We start from the raw sequence: 27,236 nt of genomic DNA on the forward strand, positions 1-27,236 counted from the left end.
TGATCCCAGAGCCGGGAATGTGCCTTTGGAAAGAGAGCAGTAGATTAAAGAGGTTTCATCACTGATATGTGAAGGGGGAAAAAAATTAGAAAGCACTGAGGAAGAGAATAATAACCACTGAATTAACTATAAATAATATAAAATGGACTCTCTTCGTTTCTCCTTAGCTTTTTTTTTTTTTTTTTTTTTTTTTTTTTCCTTAAGTGGATCAGGTGATTTCAAAGATCCTCAGAGAAATGCTGAGACTCTAGTCTAACCAGGTCATCACTACTACTCTGGGGCTAAAGAAAAACCTGCATACTCACCACAATTTAGCTCTTTTTTTAAGTTGAGGTAACATTGATATATAATATTAGTATTGATATATAACATTATATAACATGTTTCAAGTGTACAACACTGTAATTCAACATCTGTATACACTAAAAAGTGATCATCACCAAGTCTAGTTTCTATCCATCATTCTACATTTTACCTGCTTTACCCATTTTGTTTCCAAACCCCCTTCCCCTCTGATAACCACCAATCTGTTCTCTGTTTTCGTTTGCTTTTGTTTTGTTTTGTTCAGATTTTACATCTGAGGGAAATCATATAGTATATGTCTTTTTCCATCTGACTTATTTTCACTTACAATACCTTCAAGATCCATTCTTATTGTTGCAGATGGCAAGGCTTTATTCTTTTTTTACAGCTTAATGGTAATTCACACACACACACACACACATATTACATCTTTTTTATTCATCTACTGATGGACACTTAGGTTGTTTCCATGTCTCAGCTATTTTGAATAATGCTGCAGTGAATCCACTCTCTTTTTGATCGTCACAAATAAAATCAAGCCTAAAATTGTATTATTAAGAATAAACCTAAAACAGTTCCTTCCTGTGTTCCTCCAAATGGAAACTAAACCATGCGAGTAGCCTGGGGGAGATGGGAATTATTACATACAAGGGAGATGTTTATTGTTGTTCACCTACTCTCTTTCTGTACTGTCTCATTTTATTATACTTTTATAGAAGACCCTACAGGTGACTGGGCTGACATTTTCATTCTCTTGCTGCTTTTACAGCTATGATTCACATACCTTGTAAGAAATTACCTGCCCTGCCCCTGAGTGAAGTATGGGTATAATGAAAGAGAGACAGTTGTCTGCCTCTTGGTACTGACAGATTGAGCAGAATTATCTGTGACAGGAGAGATAAGCAGGAAAATTTTTATCTATCCAAGTTGGAACCACTTTAGACTGAACCGGCACATAAAATGATTGACTTTTAAATCTTTGGGCTAAATGTACATATCATTATGGATGAGCAGTTTTGGTTTTGCCCTGTTGGATAAAATTTGGTATAAGCACAGAAATGCTTTCAGGAGGTTTGAGCATGTGCAGACACGGTTATGGAAAAGCATGCCCTGACAAGGAGCCTTAGAGATCATAGATGGGATGTTTTTAGAAATGGGAAAAAAGGAAGGGTTGAGAACACAGAGAGAAAGATGTACTTTTCCACGTTGTGTCTTCAACTCCAGTTTCCCCCTGGGTTTAGTGAGAGGACCAACTATAATAATATCACAGGGCTATTTCATCTACCAGCAAGCTTCTAGCACCCAGCTAGGAAAAGATAAGTGAAAGGAGAACAGTTCATTAAACTTATTGTGGTCTCCTTTAATTTCTCCTTTGGTTTAACAGTAGGGTTCACCTGCAAGACAAACGTGGGGGTAGTGCAGGCTGTCTTTAAGTCGCATTGCAGAGAATGAGCAAAGTCATCATCTTAAGTGGATTTGTGCCATAAGATGATGAAATATTTGGATGTCACGTGTAGTGACTTATGGTACATCTGTTTAGTGTGTAGCTCTGAAACCATTTTATCACTCAGCATCTGAACATCTTCCTTGGACTTTTTTTCTGTGGACAAGCCAACAGCTCTCTGTTCAGCATGGCAATTCTCAGTTTGTCCTTCATATATTGCATTTCTGTTTGGTCAGGATGTCTTACCTTAGCAACGAAGGTGAAGATATATGTGCTCACTGCTCATATTCTTAATGTACCTAATCCAATCATGCCATGATCAGAGTATGCAGTGAATTGGTTGACCTGTTTAGTGAAAGGTTAGAAATAGTTTGGTATAACTTCTAGGCCCAGGTTTCTCAAGCTCAGTACTGTTGACATTATGGGCTGGAGAATTATTTGTTGTGGAGGGCTGCCCTGTCCTCTGCATTGTAAGATATTTGGCAGTATTCTTGGCCTCTTCCTATTAGATATCACTACACATCCCTACCCAGGCTGTGACAACCAACAATGTTTCCACAACTCTAAGGAGAATCACTCCAGTTGACAACCACAGGTCTGGACTAAAGTCAGAAGAAGAAAGGACATGATGTTGACACACAGTTAATCTCAGTTTTATTGTTCCCTGTAGGAGATCAGATAGGAGAATGAGTGAAACTAATAAAAGTGATACAGAACTACAATGAACAGCAGTGGTCTCTAAATCTTACTGTCTGCCCCTATTAAAACTGTGAGCACATACTTCGCAATATGTAGGCACTCGTGCACATGTAGGTACCCCTGTACTAATATTGTGCATGCGAACGGACATTTACAAAACATTTTAGAAGACAAGACTAAGAAAGAGCAGAAGTTCTAGTGTTATTTCCCTGTACCACAATAAATTGTCCCTGCACCCCCAAAATGTGCTCATCCTTCTGTGGTAACCACAGCCTCAAAGAATTCAGCTGGGTCTAAAATGGAACGAGCATAGGTCTTTAGAAGGTGCTGAACTGAGTTCTAGTCTTGTAGCCTTTATCCTTGCCAGTTTTTGGTCATTAACTTCTCTAAGCCTCAAGTTTCCCCATCTTATAAAATTATAAAATAGGAAAAATGAGACCTATTTCTCTCTATCATATAAGGTTGTTGTAAAAAGAGCAAATAAGCTAAAATATATGGAAACTATATTTAAAAGAATTACAGGAATATCAAACGTGATTATCATTGGTAGAGATTCCAGAAAATGCTGGAATAATCAGTGAGAGAGTGAATTAGGATTATTTCTCCTGACTGGCTGCTGGTCTCCTTCTCCATGGGAATAGGACAGGATGGTTCATTAGGATGTATTCCTAACTAGAGAGATTTAGGGAAACCATAGTAGAAGGACTTGGCTCTCTCTTGTCTTCAGCAGACTAGGCTCAGAGGAGTTGACATGCCTGCATTCCAGCTCTTCTGAAGCATTGTTAAATCTCTGCAAGTACTTGGCTAAATTTGGCATTGCTTTTTCCTCAGCCTGCATAGATGGGATATGAAGTCACCCATTAATTCCATGACTCCCTGCGGGCTCTACACTGTAATAACGAAAGAGAAAGCAATCATAAAGAGGGTTTACATTACTCTGAATTTTCAGCACCTAACCTAAAAGTCAGAGGACTGAGCAGAATTCTAGTTAGCTTTATCTTAGGCAGAGCTAGGGTTACACGTGGTCCTAGGGACTGTCTGGATCCATGCTGGTTTGAGCCACAGCCCCCACCCCCGAGGACCTAAGCAATACCTAATGGCCCGTCAGTGGTAGAGAGGTCTGGTTTCCCCTTTTGGAATGAGTACACGGATGGCCGCCTCTGGCGAGGCAGGCACTGCTGCTGATGGTGCAGCACCGTTCTTTAGAAAGAGCTCTCCCATATCTGGTCCACCTGCTAGGGCCTCTGTCCTTCTCCCACATCTGGTCCACCTGCTAGGGCCTCTGTCCTTAGGCACTGATGTTTCTTTTCCAGTCCAGTCCTAGTGACCCTTAAACAGATAAAGACGAAAGTATGACTGTGATAGATATGAGAGTATCGAGTGGTCTTTGTGGACATAGCTGGTGGCGATTTTAGTTCTTTTCAAAAATATATCTTCAGGTAGTTAAGAGAATACTCTTTATGAGATTTTGCATCTTTAAAAGGAACCTATTTCAGAGAGCCTTTTGTTGGGGTGTGGGTTTGTCCCTTTTGATAGTCTGATTGTGGCCAGATCCCCCAGATGTTGAAAGTCAATTTAATGGCCCAGAGATCAAGCCCATCCTGGGACTGTGCAGCTAGCCATCTGTGGGCCTCCTCAGAGCCAGCTTTGGACACACTCTGAACCGAAGAGCCACAGGCTCTCTGCCCCAGAGGACAGGAAGAATCAGAATTGAAACCCGGCATCTTGGGGAAAGCACATTGACATCGAGTGCCTCGCCTGCACATTCGTGGCCCTTCTCTGCCTTTCCACCTCTCTCTTCCACTTGATTTTACTGGGTCTGGTCTTCTTGTAAGCAAGCTGCTCCCTAGGACTAAACCACTCCCCACTGTAAAGTGAAATTATGATTTTAGGGGGCATTGACCATTTCAGACACTCTCTTTTCAGGGCCTTAATGCATAGAGGCTTCTGAGATACTGACATCTTCATAGGGCATTTCTCTTTCTTAGGTGCCGTGGGAACTGTTATCTTGGTCGACTCGCCCTTTACACAGGGGTGGTAATGTTCTTGGGTCACTGGACAGCATCGAGCTACTTGAGAGATACAGAGGTCTTAAGGATTCTGTGTTATGATGAAACTGAAACCAGAACATGTTGAACTAATTTCTTAAAATTATAGTGAAATTTTATTATAGTTTAGATACAGCATTAGAACTTTTATTCTGATCATTTATTTAAAAAGGTTTGTCGAACATCTACTCTGACACACTGATGGGCGCCAAAAACACAAAGATGGCTAATAATTCCCCTCCGCAGCAGAGCCACTAGTTTGGGGCACATTCAAACCTGTGAACAGGAAATAGATGGTGTAATAAAGATGTGTGTCAGAGCCCTTTGACAGTGCAGCCATGGCTCTAATAGACAGGATTAGCAGTAGGCAGAAGTAGGAGAGAAGGAATGGTCCTGGCTTACCTTGTTGAACCATCCTTCTCTTTGCCTGCCTCTTATGATTTCAAAGGTCAACCCCATAATTGGATTGATTTGATAGATTACTTATATTTAACTGTATGTAATCTCCTGGCTTACGAGCACATATATAAGCTAATAAATTGAAATAGGTAGCTCAAGCCCCATTGCACAACTGTTACCCCTTTCCGAGATCTCACCTTCAGGTATATAAATGTGAGTAGCCAGGTAAGGAAGGTAGAATATTAGCTGGAACATAACTCTCATGAGATTTAAAGGAAAACACAGCCAAACCCCAATTCTTTCAACATGCTCACAACTTCTCAACACCAAAGAGGGAGCCATTTGGTAGGGTGACCCAGCTGATTGTTAAGTCACGTTTTATCTGTGAGATATTATAACACATGAAAAATATAATCAAGAGAGCTATCTGATGCACTGGTAGGATTTTTAATGGAGAATGGGATGTATACCTTAAAGGAAACCTCTTTGCCTATGCCAGATAGAGCATGTGCCAAGATTTTCATCTGCCAAAAGGCACCTTTGTGAGATGTTGTAATAACAGTAAAAATAATTTAACATTAGAAAACTAACTTAAAAACAAAAGTTCCGTAGGATCACACGGATTGAGAGCAGAAGGCTGTGGTGATGAAACAGCCCTCAGTGTCCCAATGGAGGGCGAGCTAGTGCCCTCAGAATCCCTGAGAACAGCATCCCAGTCTGCCTGATGTCGCCATTCCCAGCTGGGTGGTTTTTCCTGGTACAGTTCTGGTTTGTTCCCTGCCTAGTTTTTCCCTCCTTGGCTTCTGTCATGTATTTATCTCAGAATTTCTCAACTCTTGGTAATTAAATATCTCCAAAGCAACTGAGCCTCCCCTTGAATCCATATGACCTACTTTTCCCCACATAAAAATACAGTTACCCCAAATGAAGAATAAATAGTTCATATGTAATAGGCAGTTAACAATTCTGTCCTGCATGGTTGGGTGGACAGAGCCTAGCTTCAGGGTAATACAACCCTGGGGTGAGTCTTAGATCTGCCTCATTTCAGCCTTTGGACGTATTACTTACCATCACTAAGACTCAGTACCCTCAATGTGATAATGGTAATAATAGTGATCGATGGGAATGTTGTGACATCAGTGGCCAGTGTTTGCAGTATGTCCATCATGTGCCTGACACAGATAGTTGTCCTAATTTCTTCTTTGCCTGCTTCACAAGCAAAGAAATGTCTTACATCCTCATGTTATATGATCTTGGAAAATTTCTGAGAGCTCCTACTCCCTGCCGGTAGGAAGCCACAGAAGAGTCTGTTAGAGAGTAGATATACAGAAACAAAAGTTACCTAGCCATAGCAGTGGCTTTGAAACGTCTTTGGCCACCAAAGCAAGAGGAATCCTTTCCGTGCACAGGTGCAGTGTTGGCAATGTGCTTCGTGCCCTCTTAGAATAAGAAATGGCTATAAAAAGTAGAAAAATGTGAGCCTAGTCAAGCAGAGTCTTCTAAGGTAAATTAACTGAGAGTCTAAAGGGGGAAAGCCCAATTGGTGGTTCCAGGCACCATCCACTAAACAGAGAAAGGCCTTTAATAAACTGCAGGGCCTTTTAAGTAAATCTCTGTTCTATCGATCAGTTCTAGGCTGGGAATAATGTCCTCCTCCTAAACGCAGGCCAGAACTCTTTTCCCACAGATACCAGATCACATTGTCCAGCTTGACCAGAACAGTGATGAAGTCCTCAAGGCAGAGAATGACCCATTCCATTTTTTCAGGTTTATAAGCCAGGATAGCACTCCATGTGGATAGTATGTGCCCTGCCTGCTTTTCAGATGATAAACAACAACTTATACAGGAATTTCACCTCAAAGCAAGATGGAAGGAGTGGACTGATCTCTAAGCTGAGTCTTTACTATATTATGACCCACCCAGCTCAAGTCACTGAAGTCCAGCTATGGCTTAATACATTACTGAAGGAAGACCTTGTCCCACATAGGAGAAATCTCTGGGCTAGACTGATTCCGTTTTAGAACAGCCACTACTTCAAATAGTTTGATCCATATTTCTTAGTATATAAGGAAGCGTGGGAGAGTAGCAGCTGTACCATTTCCAACAAGAGCAGGAAGAAAACAAAATTGAGGCATATACCCTCCTTTACAGCCTTGTAAGGATTGGGGTTCTGTGTATGGAGGGGTACCCTCATTTCCCAGAAAAAAAACATATTATGAAAAGTCACTTGCACAAATTTTGCAGTGGTATGGGATTTTAAATTTATATTGCCAGCCTAATAATCTTTCTTCAGGAGTTTTCATCCTCCTTGACACCTCTTTGATACCTTTCAGCTCAGACCTCGTACATGGCTTGGTGCTTTCCTTAGTGCAAGATGTGGACAGGCAAGGCTTCGGGGTGTATATTGAAGAGGGCATCTGGAAGGAATTTAGTTAATCTTTTTTAAAAAGGAAGTCATAGTAACTTTTTAAAATTAAATTTATTGGAGTGACATTGGTTAATAACATATAAGTTTCAAGTATACAGTTCTGTGATACATCATCTGTATATTGCATTGTGTGCTGACTACCCAAAGTCTAGTCTCCCTCTGTCACCATATATTTGACCCCCTTTACCCTCTTAATCTCCCCTCCACCCTCCTTCCCCTCTAGTAACATTCATGCTGTTCTGTCTTTGAAATTGTTTGCTTTGTTTGTTGCTTTCTGTTTTCTATCCCACATATGAATGAAATCATTTGGTTCTTGCTCTTTTCCATCTTACTTATTTCACTTAGCATGATACTCTCAAGAGCCATTTATGTTGTCACAAATGGCAGTATTTCATTCTTTCTTGTGGCCGAATAGTATTCCATTGTATATTCGTACATGTTTTCTTTATGCCGTCATCCATCAAAGGACACTTAGGTTGTTTCCATGTCCTGACCACCATGAATAATGCTGCAGTGAACATAAGGGTGTGTGTACGTGTACACACACACACATATAAACGTATATTTTTTTAACACCTACAGCACATGGTCTTCCTAGGTGGTCTCCCATCCAAGTACTAACCAGGCCCGACCCTGCTTAGCTTCTAGAATCAGACAAGATCAGGCACATTCAGGGTGGCATGGCTGTAGACCACATATTTTTTAATGAATAAATGTTTTCAGATTTTACAGTAGATACCCAGAAGAGGTATTGATGGATCATATAGTAGTAGCTCTATTAACTTTTTGAGAAACCTTCATACTGTTTTCCATAGTGGCTACACCAGTTTACATGCCCACCAGCAGTGTTTGAGGGTTCCTTTTTTCTCCACATCCTCTCCAACATTTGTTATTTCTTGTCTTATTGATAATAGCCATTCTGACAGGCATGAGGTAATACCTTATTGTGGCTTAGATTTGCATTGCCCTTATAACTGGTGAAGTTTAACATCTTTTAATATATCTATCATCTGTATGTCTTTTTGGGAAAAGTGTTCAAGTCCTCTGCCCATTTTTAGATAGAACTGTTTGCTTTTTGATGTTGAGTTGTACGAATTCTTTTATGTATTTTGGATATTAGCCCCTGATCAGAGGTATGGTTTGCAAATATCTTCTCTCATTTGGTTGGTTACCTTTTTGTTGCATTGCTGATTTCTTTTGCTGTGCAGAAGCTCTTTTGTTTGATGTAATCCCATTCATTTCCTTTTGTTTTTACTTCCCTTACCTTTGGGGTCAAGTTCATAAATTCATCTCTGAGACTGAGATCCATAATTTTAGTACCTATGTTTTCTTCTACGTGTTTATTGTTTCAGGTCATATTTAAGTCTTTAATCCATTTTGAGTTCATTTTTGTGTATGGTATCAAATAGCAGTCCAGTTTCGTTCTTTTGCCTTTGGCTTTCCAATTTTCCCAACAGCATTTGTTGAAGATGCTTTCTTTTCTTTAGGATATGCCTTCGTTGAAAATGAGTTGCCCATATTCATGTGGGTTTATTTCTGGACTCACTGTTTCCCTCCATTAGTCTGTATGTCTGTTTTTCTGCCGATACCAAACTGTTTTGATCATTGTAGCTTTGTAGTATGATTTGAAGTCAAGGAGTGGAATACTTCCAGCGGTGTTTTTTTTCTCTTGATCACTTTGGTTATTCAGGATCTTTTGTGGTTCCATACAAATTTGATTATTTTTTGTTTTTTTGTTTTATTTCTTAGAAAAATGCCATTGGGATTTTGATATGGATTGCATTAAATTTGTATACTGCTTTAGGTAATATGGCCATTTTAACTATGCTGATTCTTTCAATTCATGAACATGGAATATCTTTCATTTCTTTATGTTTAATTTTTTTCAACAAAGTCTTGTAGTTCAGTGTATACGTCCTTTATATCTTTTCTTAAGTTTATTTCTACGTATTTGATTCTATTTGTTTCAATTGCATATGGAATCGTTTTCTTTATTTTTCTGATATTTCATTGTTAGTATATAGGAATGCAGTGGATTTTTGCACATTGATTTTGTTTCCTGCAACTTTACTGTATTTGTTTATTGTTTCTAATAGTCTTTTGGTGGAGTCTTTAGGCTTGCTATATATAGATCATATCATCTGCAAATAGTGACAGTTTACTTCTTCGTTTCAAATTTTGGATGTCTTTTCTTTCTTTCTCCTGCCTGATTTCTCTGGCTAAGACTTCCAGGACCATGTTGAATAACAGTGGTGAGAGTGGGCATCTTGTCTTGTTCCTGCTCTTAGAGGAAAACTTTCGATTTTTCACCATTGGATGTGATATTAGCTGAGGATTTGTCATATATAGCCTTTATTAGGTTGAGGTACTTTCCTCCTATTCTCATTTTATTGAGTGTTCCATCATAAGTGGGTGGTATATCTTCTCAAATGCTTTTTCTGTATCTGTTGATATGATTGTATGGTTTTTGTCCTTAATTTTGTTAATGTAGTGTGTCATATTGATCAGTTTGCCTGTGTTGAACATTTTTGTGCCCCTGGAATGAACCCCACTAGATTATGGTATATTATCTTTTTAATGTATTGTTGTATTCGATTTGCTAGTATTTTGTTTAGGATTTTTACATCTATATTCGTTTGTAATTTTCTTTTTCTTTTCCTGTCTTTGCCAGGTTTTAGTATCAGGGTCATATTGGCTTCATAAAATAAGATAGGAAGGATTTCTCCTTCAGTTTTTTGGAAGACTTTGATTAGATAAGTATTAAAACTTCTTTGAACGTTTGGTAGAATTTATTAATAAATCCATCTGGTCCTGGACTTTTGTTTTTTGGGTGGTTTTTGATGACTGTTTGAATTTCCTTACTGTTAATCAATCTATTTTGACTTTGCAATTCTTTATAATTCAGTCTAAGAATATTATTTATTTCTAAGAACTTGTCTATTCTAGGTTATCGAATTTGGTGGTGTATAGCATTTCATAGTATTCTTGTATAGTCTTTTGTCTTTCTGTGGTATTTTTTGTAACTTCTCTTTCATTTCTGATTTTGTTTATTTGAGTCTTTTCTCTTTTTTTCCTTAGGGAGTCTAGCCAGAGGTTTGTCAACTTTATCTTTTCAATGAACCAGCTCTTCATTCCACTATTTTTTTCCATTGTCCTTTCGTTCTCCATATTTTATTTAATTCTGTTCTGATTTTTATTATTTCCTTCTGTCTACTACTTTGAGCTTTGCCTGTTCTTTTTCTGGTTCTTTAAGATGTAATGTTTGATTGTTTATTTGAGATTTTTCTTGTGTTCTTGAGATAGGCCTGTAATACTATAAACCTCCCTCGTGTTGCTACTTTTGCTGCATCCCAACAATTTTGATATATGGTATTGTTCTCGTTTGTCTCTACGTGTCTCTTGATCTCTTATTTCTTCTTTGACCCAATCATTGTTTAATCTCAAAATATTTGTGGTTCTTCTGGCTTTCTTTTTGCAGTTGATTTCCAGTTTCAAAACACTGGTCAAAGAATATGCTTGCTATGATTTCAGTGTTCTTAAACTTGTTGAAACGAGTTTCGTGCCCCAACGTATGGTCTATCCTTGAAAATGTTCCATGTGCACTAGAGAAGAATTATATTCTGGTGATCTGGGATGAAAAGCTCTGCAAATATCAATTATGCCTATTCAGTCTTACTGTATTTCCTTACTGACTTTCTGTTTGGATAATCTTTCCATTGCTCTCACTGGGGTATATGGGTCCCCTAGTATAATTGTATTTTTGTCAGTCTCTCCCTTTAGTTCTATTAGTAATTGCTTTCTATATTTTGATGCTTCCAGGTTGGGTACATATGTATTAATAAGTGTTATGTCTTCTTGATGTGTTGTCACCTTTATCATTATAAAATGTCCATTTTTGTCTCTTATTACCTTTTCTATCTTGAAATCTATTTTGTCTGGTGTAAGTACAGCTACCCCCACTTTTCTCTGTATGCCATTTGCTTGGTGTATCATCTTCCACCCCTTCACTTTGAGTCTCTGTCTTTGTGGCTGAGATGTGGCCCCTGGAGGCAGCATATAGTTGAGTTTTGTTTTTTGATCCATCCTGTCACTCTGTGCCTTTTAATTAGTCAGTTCAGTCCATTTATATGTAGGATGATAAGTGGTATATGAGGATTTCCTATAGCCATTTTATTTTCCGGTATTTCTGTGTCTGCAGAGTTTCTTTTCCTTTGTGTTTTTGTCTGTTATTTTAGTGAGGTGGTATTCCATGATTTTTCTTTCCCTCCATTTTCTCCTTTGTTATATGTCTTAGTTCTAGATTTTTGTTTTGTGGTCTTCCTTATCTCTGTCTTTTGGAGGTTTTTCATTTTCTTTCTGAACTCACTTGTTGCTTTGGTTATTCATTGTGCTTGATGGATTATTTCTCTGGCAGGGTACTTGCAGGAATAAAACCTTTTTTCTTTTTTCTTTTTTTTTTAATTGATTCTTCAGTGTTCAAAAGCTTGATAAGTAGAGGTTTTGCTTTGTTTTCCCATGGGTGGCAAGGAAGTGCAAGTTTTTATTTTCTCCTACCTGCGCTACTGGGGCTTCTAGAGTCTCTGTGGGGCAGTGTCGCCTCAGCCATGGAAAATGCCTGATCTTCCCCAAGGAGGTGGGCATCCTCTTTCCCACCCAGTCACTTTCATCTCAGGGCACCAGCCCCATGTGTGCCGTGAGGGGCTGTGGTTCTCCTGCCTGCGTGCTCCCAGCACGGCCTTCCTGTGGCTGGCAGCCGCCAGCAGAGCTGCTCTGCACGAGGTGACACAGCTGCCTCTATCAGGCTCCCCAACGACGGACATGAAAGGGATGGCAGAGGGAAGTGCGCTCCAGCATCTGTTCTCTCTAGTGGGTTTAGCCACAGTAAATACAGACCACTGAGGCTAGAAGGTTGTTTTTATCCTTTCGCTACCTGTAGAGAGAGTGAGGGTTTTACTGCTCGGCGGGCCACAGGAGTTGGAGGGCGAAGCGTGTTCTCTAAGGAAGTCTACAGCTTCTTTTTCTCTAGGGATGGCAGTTTGTCCAACACTGCCACCCTTTGCACTGTTTTTCTGCTCCTGACCCTGGGCTTAGCCTCAATATGTGCTGGCTCCCCGGGCCCGGTTGCAGTCTCTGCCCCGCTGGTTTGCCCTGCGGGTTTGCATCCTGACCCTTTACTACTGTTGCAACCACTGGGGTACGATGAGCATCTGTGGCTCCCCTCTCTTTCCTCCGCCCATCCCATCTCCACGGTCTGCACCTTCAAATGTCTCAATGCTCGAATTTCTCAGGTACGTTTGTCTATTGAGCATGGAATCCTTTGTTGAATTATAGCTGTCTAACTTGTACCTTGAAAGAGAAAGATCTGGAGGTCCTCTCATGCTGCCATGCTGCTGACATCACTCTCTCAAGTTAACTTTTGATAAAGGAAACAAAAGCAAGAGAGAGCAACCTTACAGGAGAATCTCTATATTCCAAAATGGCAAGAGCCCTTTTCTCCTCAAATAGTACCCATCATTTCAGGTCACAGGGCCGTTTTTTGTTAGAACATGGCTATTGATCTCTCCAGCAGGTAGGTGACACCCATAGTGCATCAGAATGCAGGCTTCCCAAGGGCAGAGATGTAGTCTGTTTTGTCTACTGGTATGCCCAAGCACCTAGTACAGAGCCTGTCTGGAAGCAGGTCTGCAAATAAGTATTTGTTGAATGAATGAACCCCAGTGTTCATTCTACTTACAAATATGTGAAATATGATAAAAATCAATCTCAGTTCACTGTGTCCTTTCCTACGTTTTCGTCAGACTTTCAGATCTTGTCAAAGCTTTCCTAAGCTTATAAAAAAGGAAAGGAAAAAGGAATGGAAAAACAGACCAGAAATGAATATGGGGAGAGGGAGAAAAAGCCCTCAGATGTCCCCATGTCTTATGTGACACCCTTCACAGTTGCCCAAAGTTCTACAGTATCCTCAGCAGCTTGCTCCCTAGTACTGGGGCTTTGTTGCCACTGCAGCAGGGTAAGGGGGAGAAGAGCTGCCTGCTGAGGACTAGAAAGGCCCCAGATCTTGAGCATCATCTATATCTCTCACATCTCTCCATGAATCAGACAGATGGGAATAGGGGCTTTTGACAGCTCTTACATATCACTGAGAGCAGGTTGTCCTGTTAGGAAAAATATTTCTCTCAGGATGACATATGGAGTTCATGAAGGCAGTGACTGTTTGCAAACATAACCTTTAGGTCAGGCCCAAAGCCTTTTTCCTATTTAGGATAGGAGATGTTTCACTTTGGTATGTGTGAAATAGGAAATTAGCCTCCAGTTACTTGAGATCTGCCTCTCTTGACTTAGTGAAGAATTGGCCTTAGAAATTATTCTAAATCTTCATCCCACTTTTAGCTAGAAAGTTAACGTGTGGTTAATGCTACTCTAGCATGAAGTGGAGAGGCTGGGTGGGTTTTGGCCTCACTGGTTAACCTTTAACTTTTTAAACCCATGTCTCTAATTATTTTCCCTCTGCTCTCCTAGGCTCTTCCATTAGTTGATGAGAGCGGAAGGACCTGGGGGATAAGAAGGAGGTTCAGTGTTTGTTGTCACCATCTGGGTAGTCTAGGAAATAGCCCCTTGCTTAGGACAGATGATCAAGAATGCTGATTTTGTTGATTTCTTTAATTTTCCATGGCATTTTGAGGTGACGGGGCCCATAATTTTAAACATATTTTGGTAATTGGTGAGTTTCAGGTACTTGCCAAGTATCCTCTGAGTGCCACCTCCCATTTGGGAAAACTGAACCTCCACAGGGCCTAACTGGCCCAAGGAAAAGTCCGGCAATGCTTTCCCAGTTGTTGCGAGCTCTGGGCAAGGCTGGCTCTACACAGGCGTAGACCCACGGGCCTAGCAGGACTGGAACAGTGAGCTAACTCTACTTTTTCCACCTCAGTTTTTTACAAAATCTCCAGTGGGACAGTTCTTAGAGTTTTCATGGCCCAAGGCATCCTTTCTCTGGGGGACTGATATGTGAATGATCTGAATAGTTTTGAGCATTTCTAATTGCTTTTTTGTTGCTTATGGCTAATTTCAGAATTAAATCAACATTTCTCCTCCCCAAATGCCAGAGTCTGAACTTGGGCTGCCAAATTTTGTTTCTTTATGATTCATTAGTCCTCCAGAGGAATAATGCTGGGAATAGGGCAGCATGTGATTTCACATGCCAGATTCTCTGTTATAAGATGCTTTCCTGAAGTTTTGTGTCCTTCGTCTTAAAAATGATAGGTCCCTCTCATTGCCTTTACTCTCACTCACTGTCTCTCACTGTCCCTCTCACTCTCTGCCTCTGAGGGGAGACCATACTCTGTCCGTGAAGTGTTACCCTTTTTCTAATAAACTTTCCTTTGACTCTAAAAAAAAAAAAAATTATAGTGTAGTGGGCAGGAAATTCTGATAAAGGCTCCCATAGGGGAAAGCAGAATAGGACTCTATGAAAACATACCTTCCCTCTCTTCATCTCCTAAGTCAAGGGACAGCTTTGTAGTCTTCTGAATTAATGCTGCCTCCTCGGATTCTGATCTTGACTCCACTGCTCACTAGCTCTTTGACCTTGGACAGCTTACTTAATGTCTGTGAACTTCAGTTTCCTCATTTACAAACTATTATCTACCTCACAATTTTTTTTCAAACTGGCCACACTTGCTCCCTATTCCTCCAGTACACCTTCCTTGAATCCCCTGAGTGGGCTAAATTGTCCTTTTATGTACTCCCATCATGCCACATGCATGCATAAGTCTTAATACTTGAATATATCATTCTGAAATGATTCCTATACAGGACAGTCTCTCCATGACTAGCTTATGGCTCCTTAAGAGCAGAGAGTGTTCTAATCTGCTTTGTTTCCCAAAGTTTTATTAAAATTCCTGGCAAATAATATGTGTTACCCACTGAAAACAGACATCAATTCTAAGTGTTTTTCAACCTAAGTGTGTTTTTGTTTACTCTACCTTGAAATTGCTTGGATCTGAATTGATGTGGTTAGTTGATTGTTTTCTCTGAAGTGATTGTTCTTCTTCTACTTTTCTTTTCCTGACCAAAAGAAATACTGGGTTTTATTCCATATTTATGGAATTCTTCAAAACTCTTTACTTGGGTAATTGCTTCACATTTATTTCCTTTTCTCATCTGATTTCTATTTAAGGACAGTTGTCAAAAATACATGATGGGAAGAAAAGACTCATTGTATTAGAATCAGGGAATTCTGAGCCTTCTCATTTTTATCATCTTGAGTTTTGAGGAGGAGAAAGAGGTAAAAGAGGAAGACCGGTGTTAGTACCTATGCTGTCCGAGGGGCCTGATGGGACAGGTTTGGAGAATGTCAAGGCTTCATCTACCTGCCGTGCTCCATGCTTTTTTGCTGTTACTTTGAGTCCACATATTTCCTGATCATCTAGCTGCTTTGGTCTAGCATCATAAGTTACATTTTAGGGGCCCTGAGCTCAGTGTGGAAGAATGGATTAGGGATATTAAAAATGATACTCCAAAGGGTGCAGAGACTGGGATAGCAGTCACAGAGCACACACAAGCCCAAAAATTCATGCCTGGACCCAATCATTATATGTTGACCTAAATTTATAAATGAATGTGTCCTGGTTCTTGGTTTTCAGTAAAGATTCTCTAGTAAATTTAAAAGATGCTATTTGGTGGAAGATCCTGGTAATTCCGGCAGATGCACAGATTTTATTCTGTGACTATCTAGGTTTATAAACAGCTATTTTCTAATATCACAAAGGGGTTCAGAACATTGTACAACAAAAGTACCAGACTTCCAGAACATGTTCTGCACAACTTTTCATGTCACAAAAATTACTAAGTCACTATCCCATGCCTTTCCTTTAGTCCTTCAGTACGGAGGTTCTGGACTTCATCTGATAGATGACCTGTCACCTGACACTGGGCAGATATGGCATTTCCTGCCCAAACCCACTATTATCTCCTAGAGCTTAGAATGTCACAGAAATCAGGGGCTTTCCCTGGCAGGATGCAAGGCCATTCATGACCTGCTCCCACTTTCTTCTCTGCCTCTTCCCTACCATTTCAGGTCCACTCCCATTGAAGATGTAGTAATGCCAAACTGGCATTCCATGTCACCGTACCTTAGCTAATGCTGCTCCTTCTGCCTAGAACTCTCTTCCCGTCTTTCTTTGTCAAGTTACTACTGTTTGCAATCCAGAGCAAATGAATACAACATACCTACATAAGAATACGCAGAAATTGGTGGTGAAAATTTTATTGGACGTCAGATATGTCATTTAACTCATACTTGCTGACTACCAACCATGTACTAAGCTTAAGCAGAAGAGGAAGACAGTAGGCGTGGGGCACAGAACTGGCACGCGCGCACACCCACGCACGTACATGTGTATATAATTTCATTCCGTGTTCAAAATCGCCCTGGGAGATTGGGCATCATCCTCATTTATAGATCAGGAAATGTGCTTAGTACTTATGTCATTTTCCTAAGACCCTTTGGCGCATCACTGATGGAATCTAGCGTTGATTTGTCCGACCCTGAACCTGTGCACTACATCATATTACACTGACTGCATTAAAAAATAAGAAAAAAATGTTGAGATAATAAGGTATATCAAAATAGTGATGGTGTTGAGGGAGACAGGGAAACTCTTCTAGATTGAAGGAGACTAATGAGAAATAATTGTCAAATACAACCTGTAAGAATTTCAGAAGCCATGAGTCCGTAGTGATACTCAAAAAAGTAAAGAGAAATGTGAGAAGTTCTTTACAAAAGAATAGTAGAAGAGAAGGAATGATAGAATGTTTAAAATTACCACTTTGTGCTTTCCAGTGTAATAATTGACTCAGGTAAAGATCATCAATGGATACTAAAACCACTTGTTGAAGGATGGTGGGATCAGGATAGTTTTATGTTTCTACATGTCACCCCATGGTTTGCTTATCAATTACAAAGGGGAACATGTCGCTACAACACAGAGATGGGTGGGCATCACCTGAACTGTGCAGTTGAGCTGGTGTCACCAGGAAAGAGGCAGCCGGCCTATATTATATTCCTCCTGACCAGGTGCAGTGGGAGGGGCATATCATCACCACATGACATTCTTATTAAACAAGTGTTTGTCATAAATCGAATCATGAGAAAGACACAAACAAATCCACAGTGAGAGTAGTTCAGCAAGGCAACTAGCCTGGACACTTCTGTGGGCCAGTAGTGTAAGAACCTTGATTAGATCCTGGATTAAGGATAGGGACAGCCGGAAGGACTCCCTTTTTGACGAAAGCTGCTTTAGAGGGGCTTAGTTTCAATGGGAACAGCCTCCTCAAGGTCCAGCCCAAGACCCCCACCCAGTCACCACCACTGTTAGATTGTCTCTTCCCTCTACTGTTGCTGGGGGCACAGGGATGATGAAGGAGAGTGAGCAGCACCCCCCTCCCCCCGCAGAAGGGGCTGGTGTGCAGTCTTGTTGCTTCTCCGACTTAATGAAGTTCTGCCACTCGTCTCACACCTAGGTTACTCCTGGCCCCTGTCATGTCTGTGACCTGATGACTTTCAGTCACCCCTCATCTGGCTGCCTGGCCTTCAGGGTAGGTCTGTCCCTCCTTTCACTGAAGGAATGGTGCCTGCCTTAGACATTCATGCCATTGGTGCCCCCTTTCTCCCTGCACCTTCCTCATTGTCCCTGTGGCATATGCTTAGTTCCCATCATTTGTCACAGAACTTTGCTTCTTTGCTTGTCTGTCAGGTTCCAGTGTGAATGGCCTGGAGGAGCCCAGCATTGCCAAGAGACTGAGGGGCACTCCTGAGAGGATTGAGCTGGAGAACTACCGTCTCTCTGTGAAGCAGGCGGAAGAGCTGCAGGAGGTACCTGAGGAAACGCAGGCCGAGCACAACCTGAGCAGCGTGCTGGACAAGGGCACGGAGGAGGACGTGGCCAGCAGGTCAGCCTGTGCTGGGCGCTGAGGCCCCATTTTCCTGTGTGCTCATGTGCCTGTGGCTTCCCCTAGATAAATATACTGCCCTTCTCAGGGAAGGCAGTGTACAGCATGAGATCCAAGCCAGACTGCCAGGGTTTGAGTATTGTCTGTGCCACCTATCAACTCTGTGATACTGGGCAGTTATATCACCTCTCTTTGCCTCCATTTCCTCATCTGTGAAATGAAGGCAATACCACCTTCCTCACAGAATTCGTTTGAGGGTCAAATATGTGTAAAGTGTTTAAAACAACGCAGGTACGCTTTGTTTTATTACACTTTGCTGTGTTGCGCTTCACAGATGTTGTGGTTTTTTACAAATTGAAGGCAAGGCCCTCCAGCAAGAAGATTAGGACTCACTTTATTGTGATACTCGCTTTATCGCAGTGGCGTGGAACCGAACCCACAGTATCCAAGGTCTGCCTGTACTTGACACGTGTGCACTCATAGGTGGTGGCTGCCTTTGTTACTGCTTTGGCACTGGACCATTTACAAAGGACTTCCATCTTTATCGCCTCACTTGGTCATCCTCACAGGAATCCTGTAAAGTAGATAAGAACATATATCTTGTTACCTACTGGAGACTGAGACTAGGACCAGGGATTGACTGAGATTCAAAGTCAAGTTTTCTGGGCCCGAGTCCAGGATTCTTCCTGTTTTTCCTACTGCCTGGCAATCCCTCCTCTCCTGTCTCATTTAGGGTATTATCTTTTTTCTTGTTAGCCAGTGAGGATCACCATCCATTTGATTTATTTTAGAGATTTAGTAAGTATTTATTGAAGACCTACTGTGGCCTTAACACTTTGCTATTCGTTGAAAAGGTAACAAAAAAATTACAGTTACTGGTGTTACAAATATATTGGAGGGCAAATCCTTCCACTCAAGGACAACAGTAGACCTGAAGCAGTGTGCAGTGTGCTGTAGGGTCAGGTAGTTCAGCGGAAGGAACACCAGGGTTGGAATAGGGGCTTCTGTTATGACTTAGCCACTTTTTTGCTCTTCCTTTCACATTGCCATGTTATTCTGGGGAAGCTACTTCACCTCTCTGGGCTTCTGTTGTTCCCTATATATAAAGACAGGAGCAGTCTATGGCCATGCCACCCTGAACAAGCCTGATCCTGTCTGATCTCGGAAGCTAAGCAAGGTCGAACCTGGTTACTATTCGAATGAGAGACCACCTAGGAAGACCAGGTGCTGTAGGCTTGAAAAAAAAAAAAAAAAAATACAAGGGATTATAAACTGACAAGGTCCTTGCAATCTGTAAGGTCAACCAAGAGTTGCCTTGCTTAAAAAAAAAAAAAAAGACAGCTGAGAATATGTGTGTCCCAGAGGCTGTCTTTACCCCAGGGCTTCATTCTCATTTCCTGCCCAGGCCTGCCAGTATCAATACAGAGGGATTCAGAGTGCTCAATAGAAGATTATTAAGTAAGCAAACAATATAAAAAAGAAACACCTAAAAAAATGCAAACAAGAAAGAGAACAAGATTAAAAAAAAAAAAAGATGGTGTGAAATCAGTATTGGCCTGCAGACTCTCCAGTAGGGCCTCCGTGGTGGGTTTGCTTGCCACGGCCCCAGACTGGTGGGGGCTTTGGACTGACATGAGAGCATTTGGATCGCACACTGGACAGTTCTTAGTCATGAAGAAGGAAACGTGTGGGGATGAAGAAAACAGCTTTCTTGTTTAAAGTTCCAAGAATGCTTTTTAGAGGGCATTTGCTGGGCAGAGCTTCTTCCCGCTGCATTCCACCACCTCAGCCCTAGCATCAGATGCACTCTCAACGAACTGCCTCTTGGACGGGCCTCACAGACAGCTCTTCCTTGCATTCTGGGGCAGCCTCCTCCTTGGTACCTGCATTTCTGCGGCCATCACTGTGTGCATGTTGTTGTCACATAACTGCATTTCTACCCAGAGCACCCCTGGAAACAAACCACTGCTTCTTGTGTCTAGATGAGGGACAGTCCTCTCTCTGAGTCAGGGGTGGGAGATCCTATTGTCAAAGCAGAGCTAATGGCTTGGCCTCAGGGTGAGTGTGGGGCAGACCTCTTTTCTGTAGAAATAACTCTTCCTCCACTGTAATTTGTAAACTGTGAAAGATAATGGGGCAGCAAATTGAAATAAGGTGGAAAAGGCATTCCGGAAGGCTAAATCATGGCATTTATGGCAGAGTGTGATAGGAAGAGCAGAATATGAAATCAGTTAGCATCAAAGAGTGCAATAAATGCCCCCATTTTACTTAAATTTGAGTTAAAAACATAAAAGAAGAAACGACTAGCATTAGCCACTATGCAGAATAAAAAAAAATGGTCTTAGCGGTGAAGTGCTCAGAGGAAGGAGCTAGAGATTTTGTCTTCTTTCCTGCAGGAAGCTGTGAGAGACAGGAAGTGTGTCATATATTTTTCCCATCTTCTCTATGGCACCAAGCAGAATTAGGTGCATTTTCAGCCCTCCATTCTTCCTCGATGAGGAGTTAGACTTGAAGATGAGAAATGATAGAGTTTTAAGGAATTAACCAGTCCAACCCAGAAAATCACTTTCGATGAGTTTAAAGAAGTCGTAACTTAGGCGTCTGCGGGGGGGGGGGGGGGGTGGCGGTGCAGTGTGATGTTTCAGAACATGACCTTGGAGTCAGACAAACCTGGACTTGAAGGCTAGCTCCACCACCTACTAGTTGTAGGCAAGTTCCTTAAGCTCTCTATGCTTCAGTTTCCTTATCTGCAAAAGACACTGCACCTCATTGAGTTGTTATAAGGATTAAATCAAATAGAGAAACAGGCACAGTGTCTGGCACCCGTTGAGCCATCAGTGTTATTGCTCTATTTAGCTCTAAGCACAGTACAGGTGTCCCTCACTTGGAAGGACAGGGCAGGGATCTTGTATTGATTTCCTTAAACAGGCAGCTTAAGTGCCAGGAATTGGGTTTGGCTCAAAATAACCTTGCCATAGGGAAGGCTCATCCAATTAAACTTTACCTGCATCAGAATCTCCCGAGGGCTCATTAAAGCACAGATTGCAGGCAGCTTCGGATTCAGTTAGTCTGAGGTAGAGCCTAAGATTTGCATTTCTAAAATGATCTCAGTGATACTGTGGTCTGGAGACCACACTTTGAGATCCACTGCTCAAAATTTCCCAAATTACCCTGTTGAAAACACCACATGGGACACTTGGTAAAAAGACGATTCCCGGGCCCTCCCCTGGAGTATCTGATTCAGTAGATTTGGGGTGGAGGCCGGAAATACCTGATCGAAACAGACATTATGGTATTCTTCTTGGGTTCACAAAAGCAGAGACTCTGGCTCAGGCCTCATCAGCTCATAATCCTTCCTTGGAGTAGAGGAGGGGGAGCATCTTCCCAAGGAGACCCTGGAAATAGTACTTTTATTTTCTCTGGGAGAGACCAAAGACAAGAAAAAACTGACTTTAGAATTTTAGTGTTTTTTCCTGATTGCTTATCTAGAAGACTTTGCCCCAGCCAATGACGATGGCTTGTGTAATGCCGATCTGCTGATGTCTTTAGTGTTTACACATTCCTGGCTCTAAAGAACAACAAGTCAGTGAGAGAGCAAAAGGTGTGCTTTCCAGATGGGGCAGCCAAGATTACAGAGGACGCCTCAAAAATTGATGACAGGCCAGCACAGAGGGGCCTCGCCCAACATCAGAATAACACCATGAAGAAAAGCCCCTCCTTCAAGGCTGACCATGAATATTCTTGACCCCTCTCCTTCCTCACACCTCCAGCAGAGGCAGTACATGAGTCATTGCTGAGCAGGATGCCAATCTTAGCATGGATTGGATTTCCACTGTGTAAAGATTGCTGGACAACATACGTCTTCTCTAGCAGTCTGCTTAGCAGTTGTCAGAGCAGGTAGGAACTAGGAGTGGTCAGGCAGGACAGAAGACTGCATAGAGACTCTGTGATTATGAGTGGATTAATTTAAAATTGAAAGCCATAATTCCCCACTTTTCCTTGAAAACTACCCAGGACCTTCAAGTGGAATTCCATGCAACAGGCAGCCTCATTCATAGTAGGGCCTACCCAAATTAGTGGTTTCCACTTTCTGAGCTTAGACTCAGGTAGCCAGGAACCTGTTCATGCTCCTCCTCCTGGTTTGCCACCCTGCCATCTGTGGCTAAAGAACTCTTGGTTTTCTGGAGACCCACCTAAGAGGGCACAACATGAGATGGTATGGATGCTGAGGGGAATCCTGACTTTTCGCATAAATGACCCAGCCTCTTTATACTCATTTCCTTCTTTGCGAGAATGGGGATAATCATAGTAGCCATGTCTTAGAGTTATGGTGTAATTATGTGAGCTAATCCATGTGCAGTGTCTTGCGCCATGGGGCATGTCATCAGGGCACAATGAGTGCTGGTCATCACTGTTGTTATCATCCTTGGAATCTGTGGTTAAGACTTCATTTGGCCTCTTGTGGCCCCTCTTGCCCTACCATGGCTCTCACAAGAGCCTTCCGACCCACCTGAGTCAAGTAGAAATTGAGTTCCTCAAACCAGATAGTGGATCACAATGAAAGGAGACTTCCTCTCCATTCGTGATTCCCGAGGTCATGAGTTTATATCAAAATGGGTCCATGCCTCACAGCCTTTGAGAGCCTGCCTCCATGAGACTGGACTCTGAACAGAGCACTCACCAAACGGGCCATCCGCTCACGTGGGTTATGTCAAGGTTGCTCGCACGGGAGTGTGCCATCTCGCTGTCCGTTCTCTCTCCTCCTGTACCCTCGTGTGTCCCCTGGGCAGGGAAGTAGGCCAGCCTCTCCAAGGGTGTCTTCTCCTTTCCTGCCCAGCAGGTGCTTTGCTGGGACACTTGGCTTCCAATTGTGGCTTTTAACTGTCCCCTTCTCGATTTTGTCGTTCCCTCACTTTGGTTGTGCGGTTGTTTCCCACAGCAGTTCTGAGTCTGAGATGGAGGAGGAGGAGGAGCCTCCACTGCCCACCTCAGATCTGGGTGGCGTTCCTTGGAAGGAGGCGGTAAGGATCCATGCTCTTCTGAAAGGAAAGAGTGAAGAGGAGCTGGAGGCTTCAAAGAGCTGCGAGCCTGGTAATGACGAGGAGGAAGAGTATGAGGAAGAAGAGGACGAGGAGGACTACGGCGAGGAGGAGGAGGAAGAGGAGGAGTCTAGTGAAGGTCAGCAAGTAGTCTCTTCTCCTGTCTCAGACCCTGTCCATCCCTGAGGCAGCCTGTTCTGTGCCTAAGAGGTTTCCATGGCTGGAGTCACACGGACGGGCCCTCGCAGACCCCAAGACATCCTTTCTGCCGCTCTCTTGGATGCAGGGGCAGAGGAGAACTTTGGCAATGGGAACAGTGACCCTTGTGCACATTCTGAGTTGAAACTGGAAGTGGAAGGTAGAGGGCCAGTGCAAGGACTTTGTCCAAATTAGGTTTCTCGTACTCATTTTTCTCTTTTCTTTCCCTTTGGTTTCAGTTAATAAAACTTATTTTAATAAAGAAGGGGAATTTAGCTTTCTAGAGGATTCCTTGACTCCCTGACCTCAATATTGGAGGCATTGAATCTCAGTAGTTGAGAGCCACTGTCACTGAGGAGGGAGCTGTGCGCTACACGCCTACTAGATGGGGCCAAGTTAGTGACACATAGCAGCTTATTTGGACCTGTGTCCTGAGGAGGAGTGTCAGGTCCAGTGCTGAGTCGGTCTGGTTGGCTCTGAAATGTTCTCTCATTTAGACTCAAGGTGTTTCAACTCTGTCCCTATCCCTGCCTCTATGTATCCTTGAGTGAATGAGAAAGAACTTGCCTCCTTTTCTTGCCTTTGTAAGAGAGAGGGTCATTCTTTCCCTTGGTCATCTTGGCTGCACAAAGGTCTGGTGAGTGATAAAGAAGAAACAAGGCAGATGGAGACCTGAGTCCCCCTGAGGCCTGTGCTATGTCCATTCACTGTGTGCTCTTGAGAAAGAGGGCGTGGTGTGGAGGAGAAGGGGGTGAGCCTTTAAGCGCCAGTTCCTCCCAGCCTTTAGGGGAGCAGTCAGATCTGGACAGCCTGAGCCACGTGGAGTTGGCACTAGATGGCTCTGCTGCTCCTTGTGCTTGTCTCTGCTCTTCCTGGAATTAGATGTGCTCAGCTGCCCAGCCCATCCCAGGGTCTGTTATGCAGCCAGTCTCGGAGAGCTGTGTGGCTCCAAGGCACTGGCCCCGATGAGGCAAAGCAGGCAAGAAGGAAGGACCTGCTCCTCCTGACCCCGAGGTGCCCACATCAGAGGCCGGGCCCTTCCTCAGGCTCCCTAAGAAACTTCTCTAGACCTGGTTCTCCTACCTGCACCTTTCCTGCTGAAGATGTGGGCTGGGGCAGGACCCCAAGGCAGCCCGCTCCATGGCCTGCCCCTCCTTCCTCGTTGTATTTTATGTGCAAGAAGGAGGCAGGCTCTTAGCCCAGAAGCTGGCACTGGGTTCTTTTCTCCACTTCCTATGTCTACAGTGCCATGGCTGGCCCAGTGGTGCCCCTGCCCCCTGCGTCCCTGCTAGTCAGAGGGTGAGCTTGTTCACAGCTCTTTCAGGGAAAGGTATTTTGTTTGTATCACCGCAGACATCATTGTCTCTATCTGGCTATTAATATGCTCGGAAGCTTCCAGCCTCAGACATGGCTTAGGGTCACAGCCTGTTTCCTTTTCAGGAGAGGTTAACCCTGCCTTCCATTGTGTAGACTTAATTTCCTGGACCTGGATCTGGTGTGGAGACCAAATGTGCAGGGAATGGGCTTTAATTTGAGAAGCTCATACTGACAAATTTAGCTAAACCCTGGGCCTTGGTTCTTGCCAGTGGTGTCTTGGGCAGTGGATATTGATACCTGTGTAGGAAGTGACAGGACGTTATTGCCTTGCCACTGAAGATAACTCTTCTTTCTCTTCTCTTTCCTCCCTCCATCTCTTTTCTCTCTGTTTATCCCCATGCGGGATTCTTGATGCTGTGTTTGTGGGTGTCTGGCTTCCCCTGCTGTAGAAGGGGAGTATTGCCCCTGGGACAAAGAACTCCTGCAAGGCCAGTGGCTACAGCATCTGTCAAAGAAAGAAGATTCGGGTACATGTAAAGGTACCCACTCTGCCCCTTGCCCATCTTCTACCCTGGCTCGCTGGCAGCCATCCAGAATCTGCCTCCAAGAGCAGGTCCCACATGAAAAGATCTGTGTTTTATAGAGCTACACTGACAGGCTTTGGCATATATTCCTGGGCCTAGCCTTCATGGATGGTCATGTACAAATTAGCATGTGAGACAAAGAGATTAAAGAGGAAGTCAGAGAAGTCTCCAGAAGCAGCCTTATTGAACGTGGCCCCATCTGCGACCCTCATATGTTCTGCTGCAAGTTCTCCTCATCCCTTGGCATTTTCTCTGATGCAGAAAATTTTATGTCACAGTCACAATTCTCAAAAGTGGTTCAGGTGCTCGGAAGCTCCCTCCGCTGTGCCTTTTAACATTTCTCTGAGAGAGGAGGAAGTGCTGGCAGATAAATCCCCAAGGCTTCCATTATTAAGAGGAAGCAGAACATTATCCAGGGAGAAGACTCCCTCTCTTCCCTTTGTTGCCATGAAGATGAAGAAAGGCCCTACGTTTTTTCTCTTTGACTTATTTTCTTTAGTCATAAGATATTTGGTGACTTTGTTGTGATTCAGCCCCATGCAACACCATAAAGGCCAGCTGACCTTAGAAAAAATCCACGAATCTATAGCGACCAGCAGCCCTGCATTGCACACGGCATTAGTGCCCACATCCACATTTGGTGATTGTATTGGCGCTTTCTACCCATGTCACATTCTCTGTTGCTTGAAAATTAAGATGTTGTCCTTTATAGTAATGAAGCCAAAGCAGATTGTCCAGTTAGGTTGTTGAGAGTGCGCTCCCCTCGGGAACCCGAGTCCTTCAGATCACGTGGCACCTGCTCTTGCTTACTGAAAAGCCATCCTCCGTTCTGTAGTGTTCTCCCCTAAGTTGCTGGCTGTTCCTTTGTTTTAACCCAACTGTATGGCATGGTCCAAGCACTGATTATAGGGAGCCCACAGGGGAGCGGCTGCATGCAGATCCCCTGGGCTCTGACTGCAAGAATAATCTGAAGGAGCCACTGGTGAGTTCTCATTTAGCTAAGAAACTAGGTGTTGTGTCCAGAGGGGATCAGCAGGGCACCAAGTGCAGTTTTAAGAAAAAAGGCTTTGACCTTGGAAAAAACAGAGGTGTTGTCTTATTTCTTCCAATGAACTCCCAAAGCTTTGGGAATCTACAAGATAGAGCTCTGCTTCCTTTCCTAGCCTATCCCCATCCTTTCCCTGTAGCTGTCCCTGCCGTAGACCAGCATGCAGCATGAGGCCTATTGTGGAGGGGGATCTTTTTCTCTCTAGCTGCAGAGGATAAAAACCAAAGTACCAAGAAAGTAAGTTTCTGTCCTGTGTGAGTTGGCTGTCTCAGGGCAGAATGACACTGTGCCATCCCACCCCTCTCTTGTTACTTGATTCAAATCGCAAAGGAGAAGTCATCAACAAGGTAGCAGCACCTTGCTGTGTGACCAACAGAAGGGGCGATCTCCCACTGTGCTGGGTAACGGCTAAGTACTCATGACTTCCTGAGGCACAGTGAGGCCAGTTGTAACCTGCTCTTTTTTCCTGCCTGGGCATTTGGGTCCCTCAAATGCAGTCATGTGAAGAGTATCAGAAAGGAAAGTTCTTTCTGCTTTGGAGTTGAATGTATGATTCTCATTGAAATGAACTGTGTATGTGAAACTTGAAATGCAGTTGGATGAGTAGAAATTGCCTATCATGTGTCTGAGTATGTATGCATATTCTCAATTTTTGTCTCTTTCCAATTTGATCCTGGCAAATATGTTAATTTTTCTTTGTTTCCTTTCCTGTGGTGTTTTATTCCTTCCTTCCCTTGACTGTTGATTTTCTCCTTCCTTCCTCCCCATCATCTTT

The 27,236-nt window shown here is 42.9% G+C and overlaps 1 protein-coding gene, 1 long non-coding RNA gene and 2 pseudogenes across 16 annotated transcripts in view; 2 read left to right on the forward strand and 2 right to left on the reverse strand.

Moving 5' to 3' along the window:
* Positions 1-27,236, forward strand: part of MICAL3 (microtubule associated monooxygenase, calponin and LIM domain containing 3) — a 187,029-nt gene that overhangs the window by 124,169 nt on the left and 35,624 nt on the right. For 13 of the 15 annotated variants that reach the window (XM_036237106.1, XM_036237110.1, XM_016125501.2 and 10 more), the window contains 2 exons: positions 18,080-18,275; positions 23,215-23,453. In XM_036237106.1, the coding sequence (XP_036092999.1) occupies positions 18,080-18,275; positions 23,215-23,453 (435 nt within the window). Of the gene's footprint in view, positions 1-18,079; positions 18,276-23,214; positions 23,454-25,278; positions 25,369-27,236 lie in introns of all 15 variants that reach the window. The other 2 variants (XM_016125587.2, XM_036237108.1) reach the window with 2 other exon arrangements.
* Positions 7,896-8,014, reverse strand: LOC118614778 (annotated as a pseudogene).
* On the reverse strand, positions 18,649-21,749 carry LOC107500414. Its single transcript, XR_001594521.2, has 2 exons — positions 21,547-21,749; positions 18,649-18,849 (listed from the first exon to the last, which is right to left on the reverse strand). It is a non-coding gene; the product is annotated as an uncharacterized LOC107500414 (long non-coding RNA).
* On the forward strand, positions 19,393-19,511 carry LOC118614293 (annotated as a pseudogene).

Source organism: Rousettus aegyptiacus, unplaced genomic scaffold, assembly GCF_014176215.1.
Source record: "Rousettus aegyptiacus isolate mRouAeg1 unplaced genomic scaffold, mRouAeg1.p scaffold_m13_p_2, whole genome shotgun sequence".
Classification (NCBI taxonomy): Eukaryota; Metazoa; Chordata; class Mammalia; order Chiroptera; family Pteropodidae; genus Rousettus; species Rousettus aegyptiacus.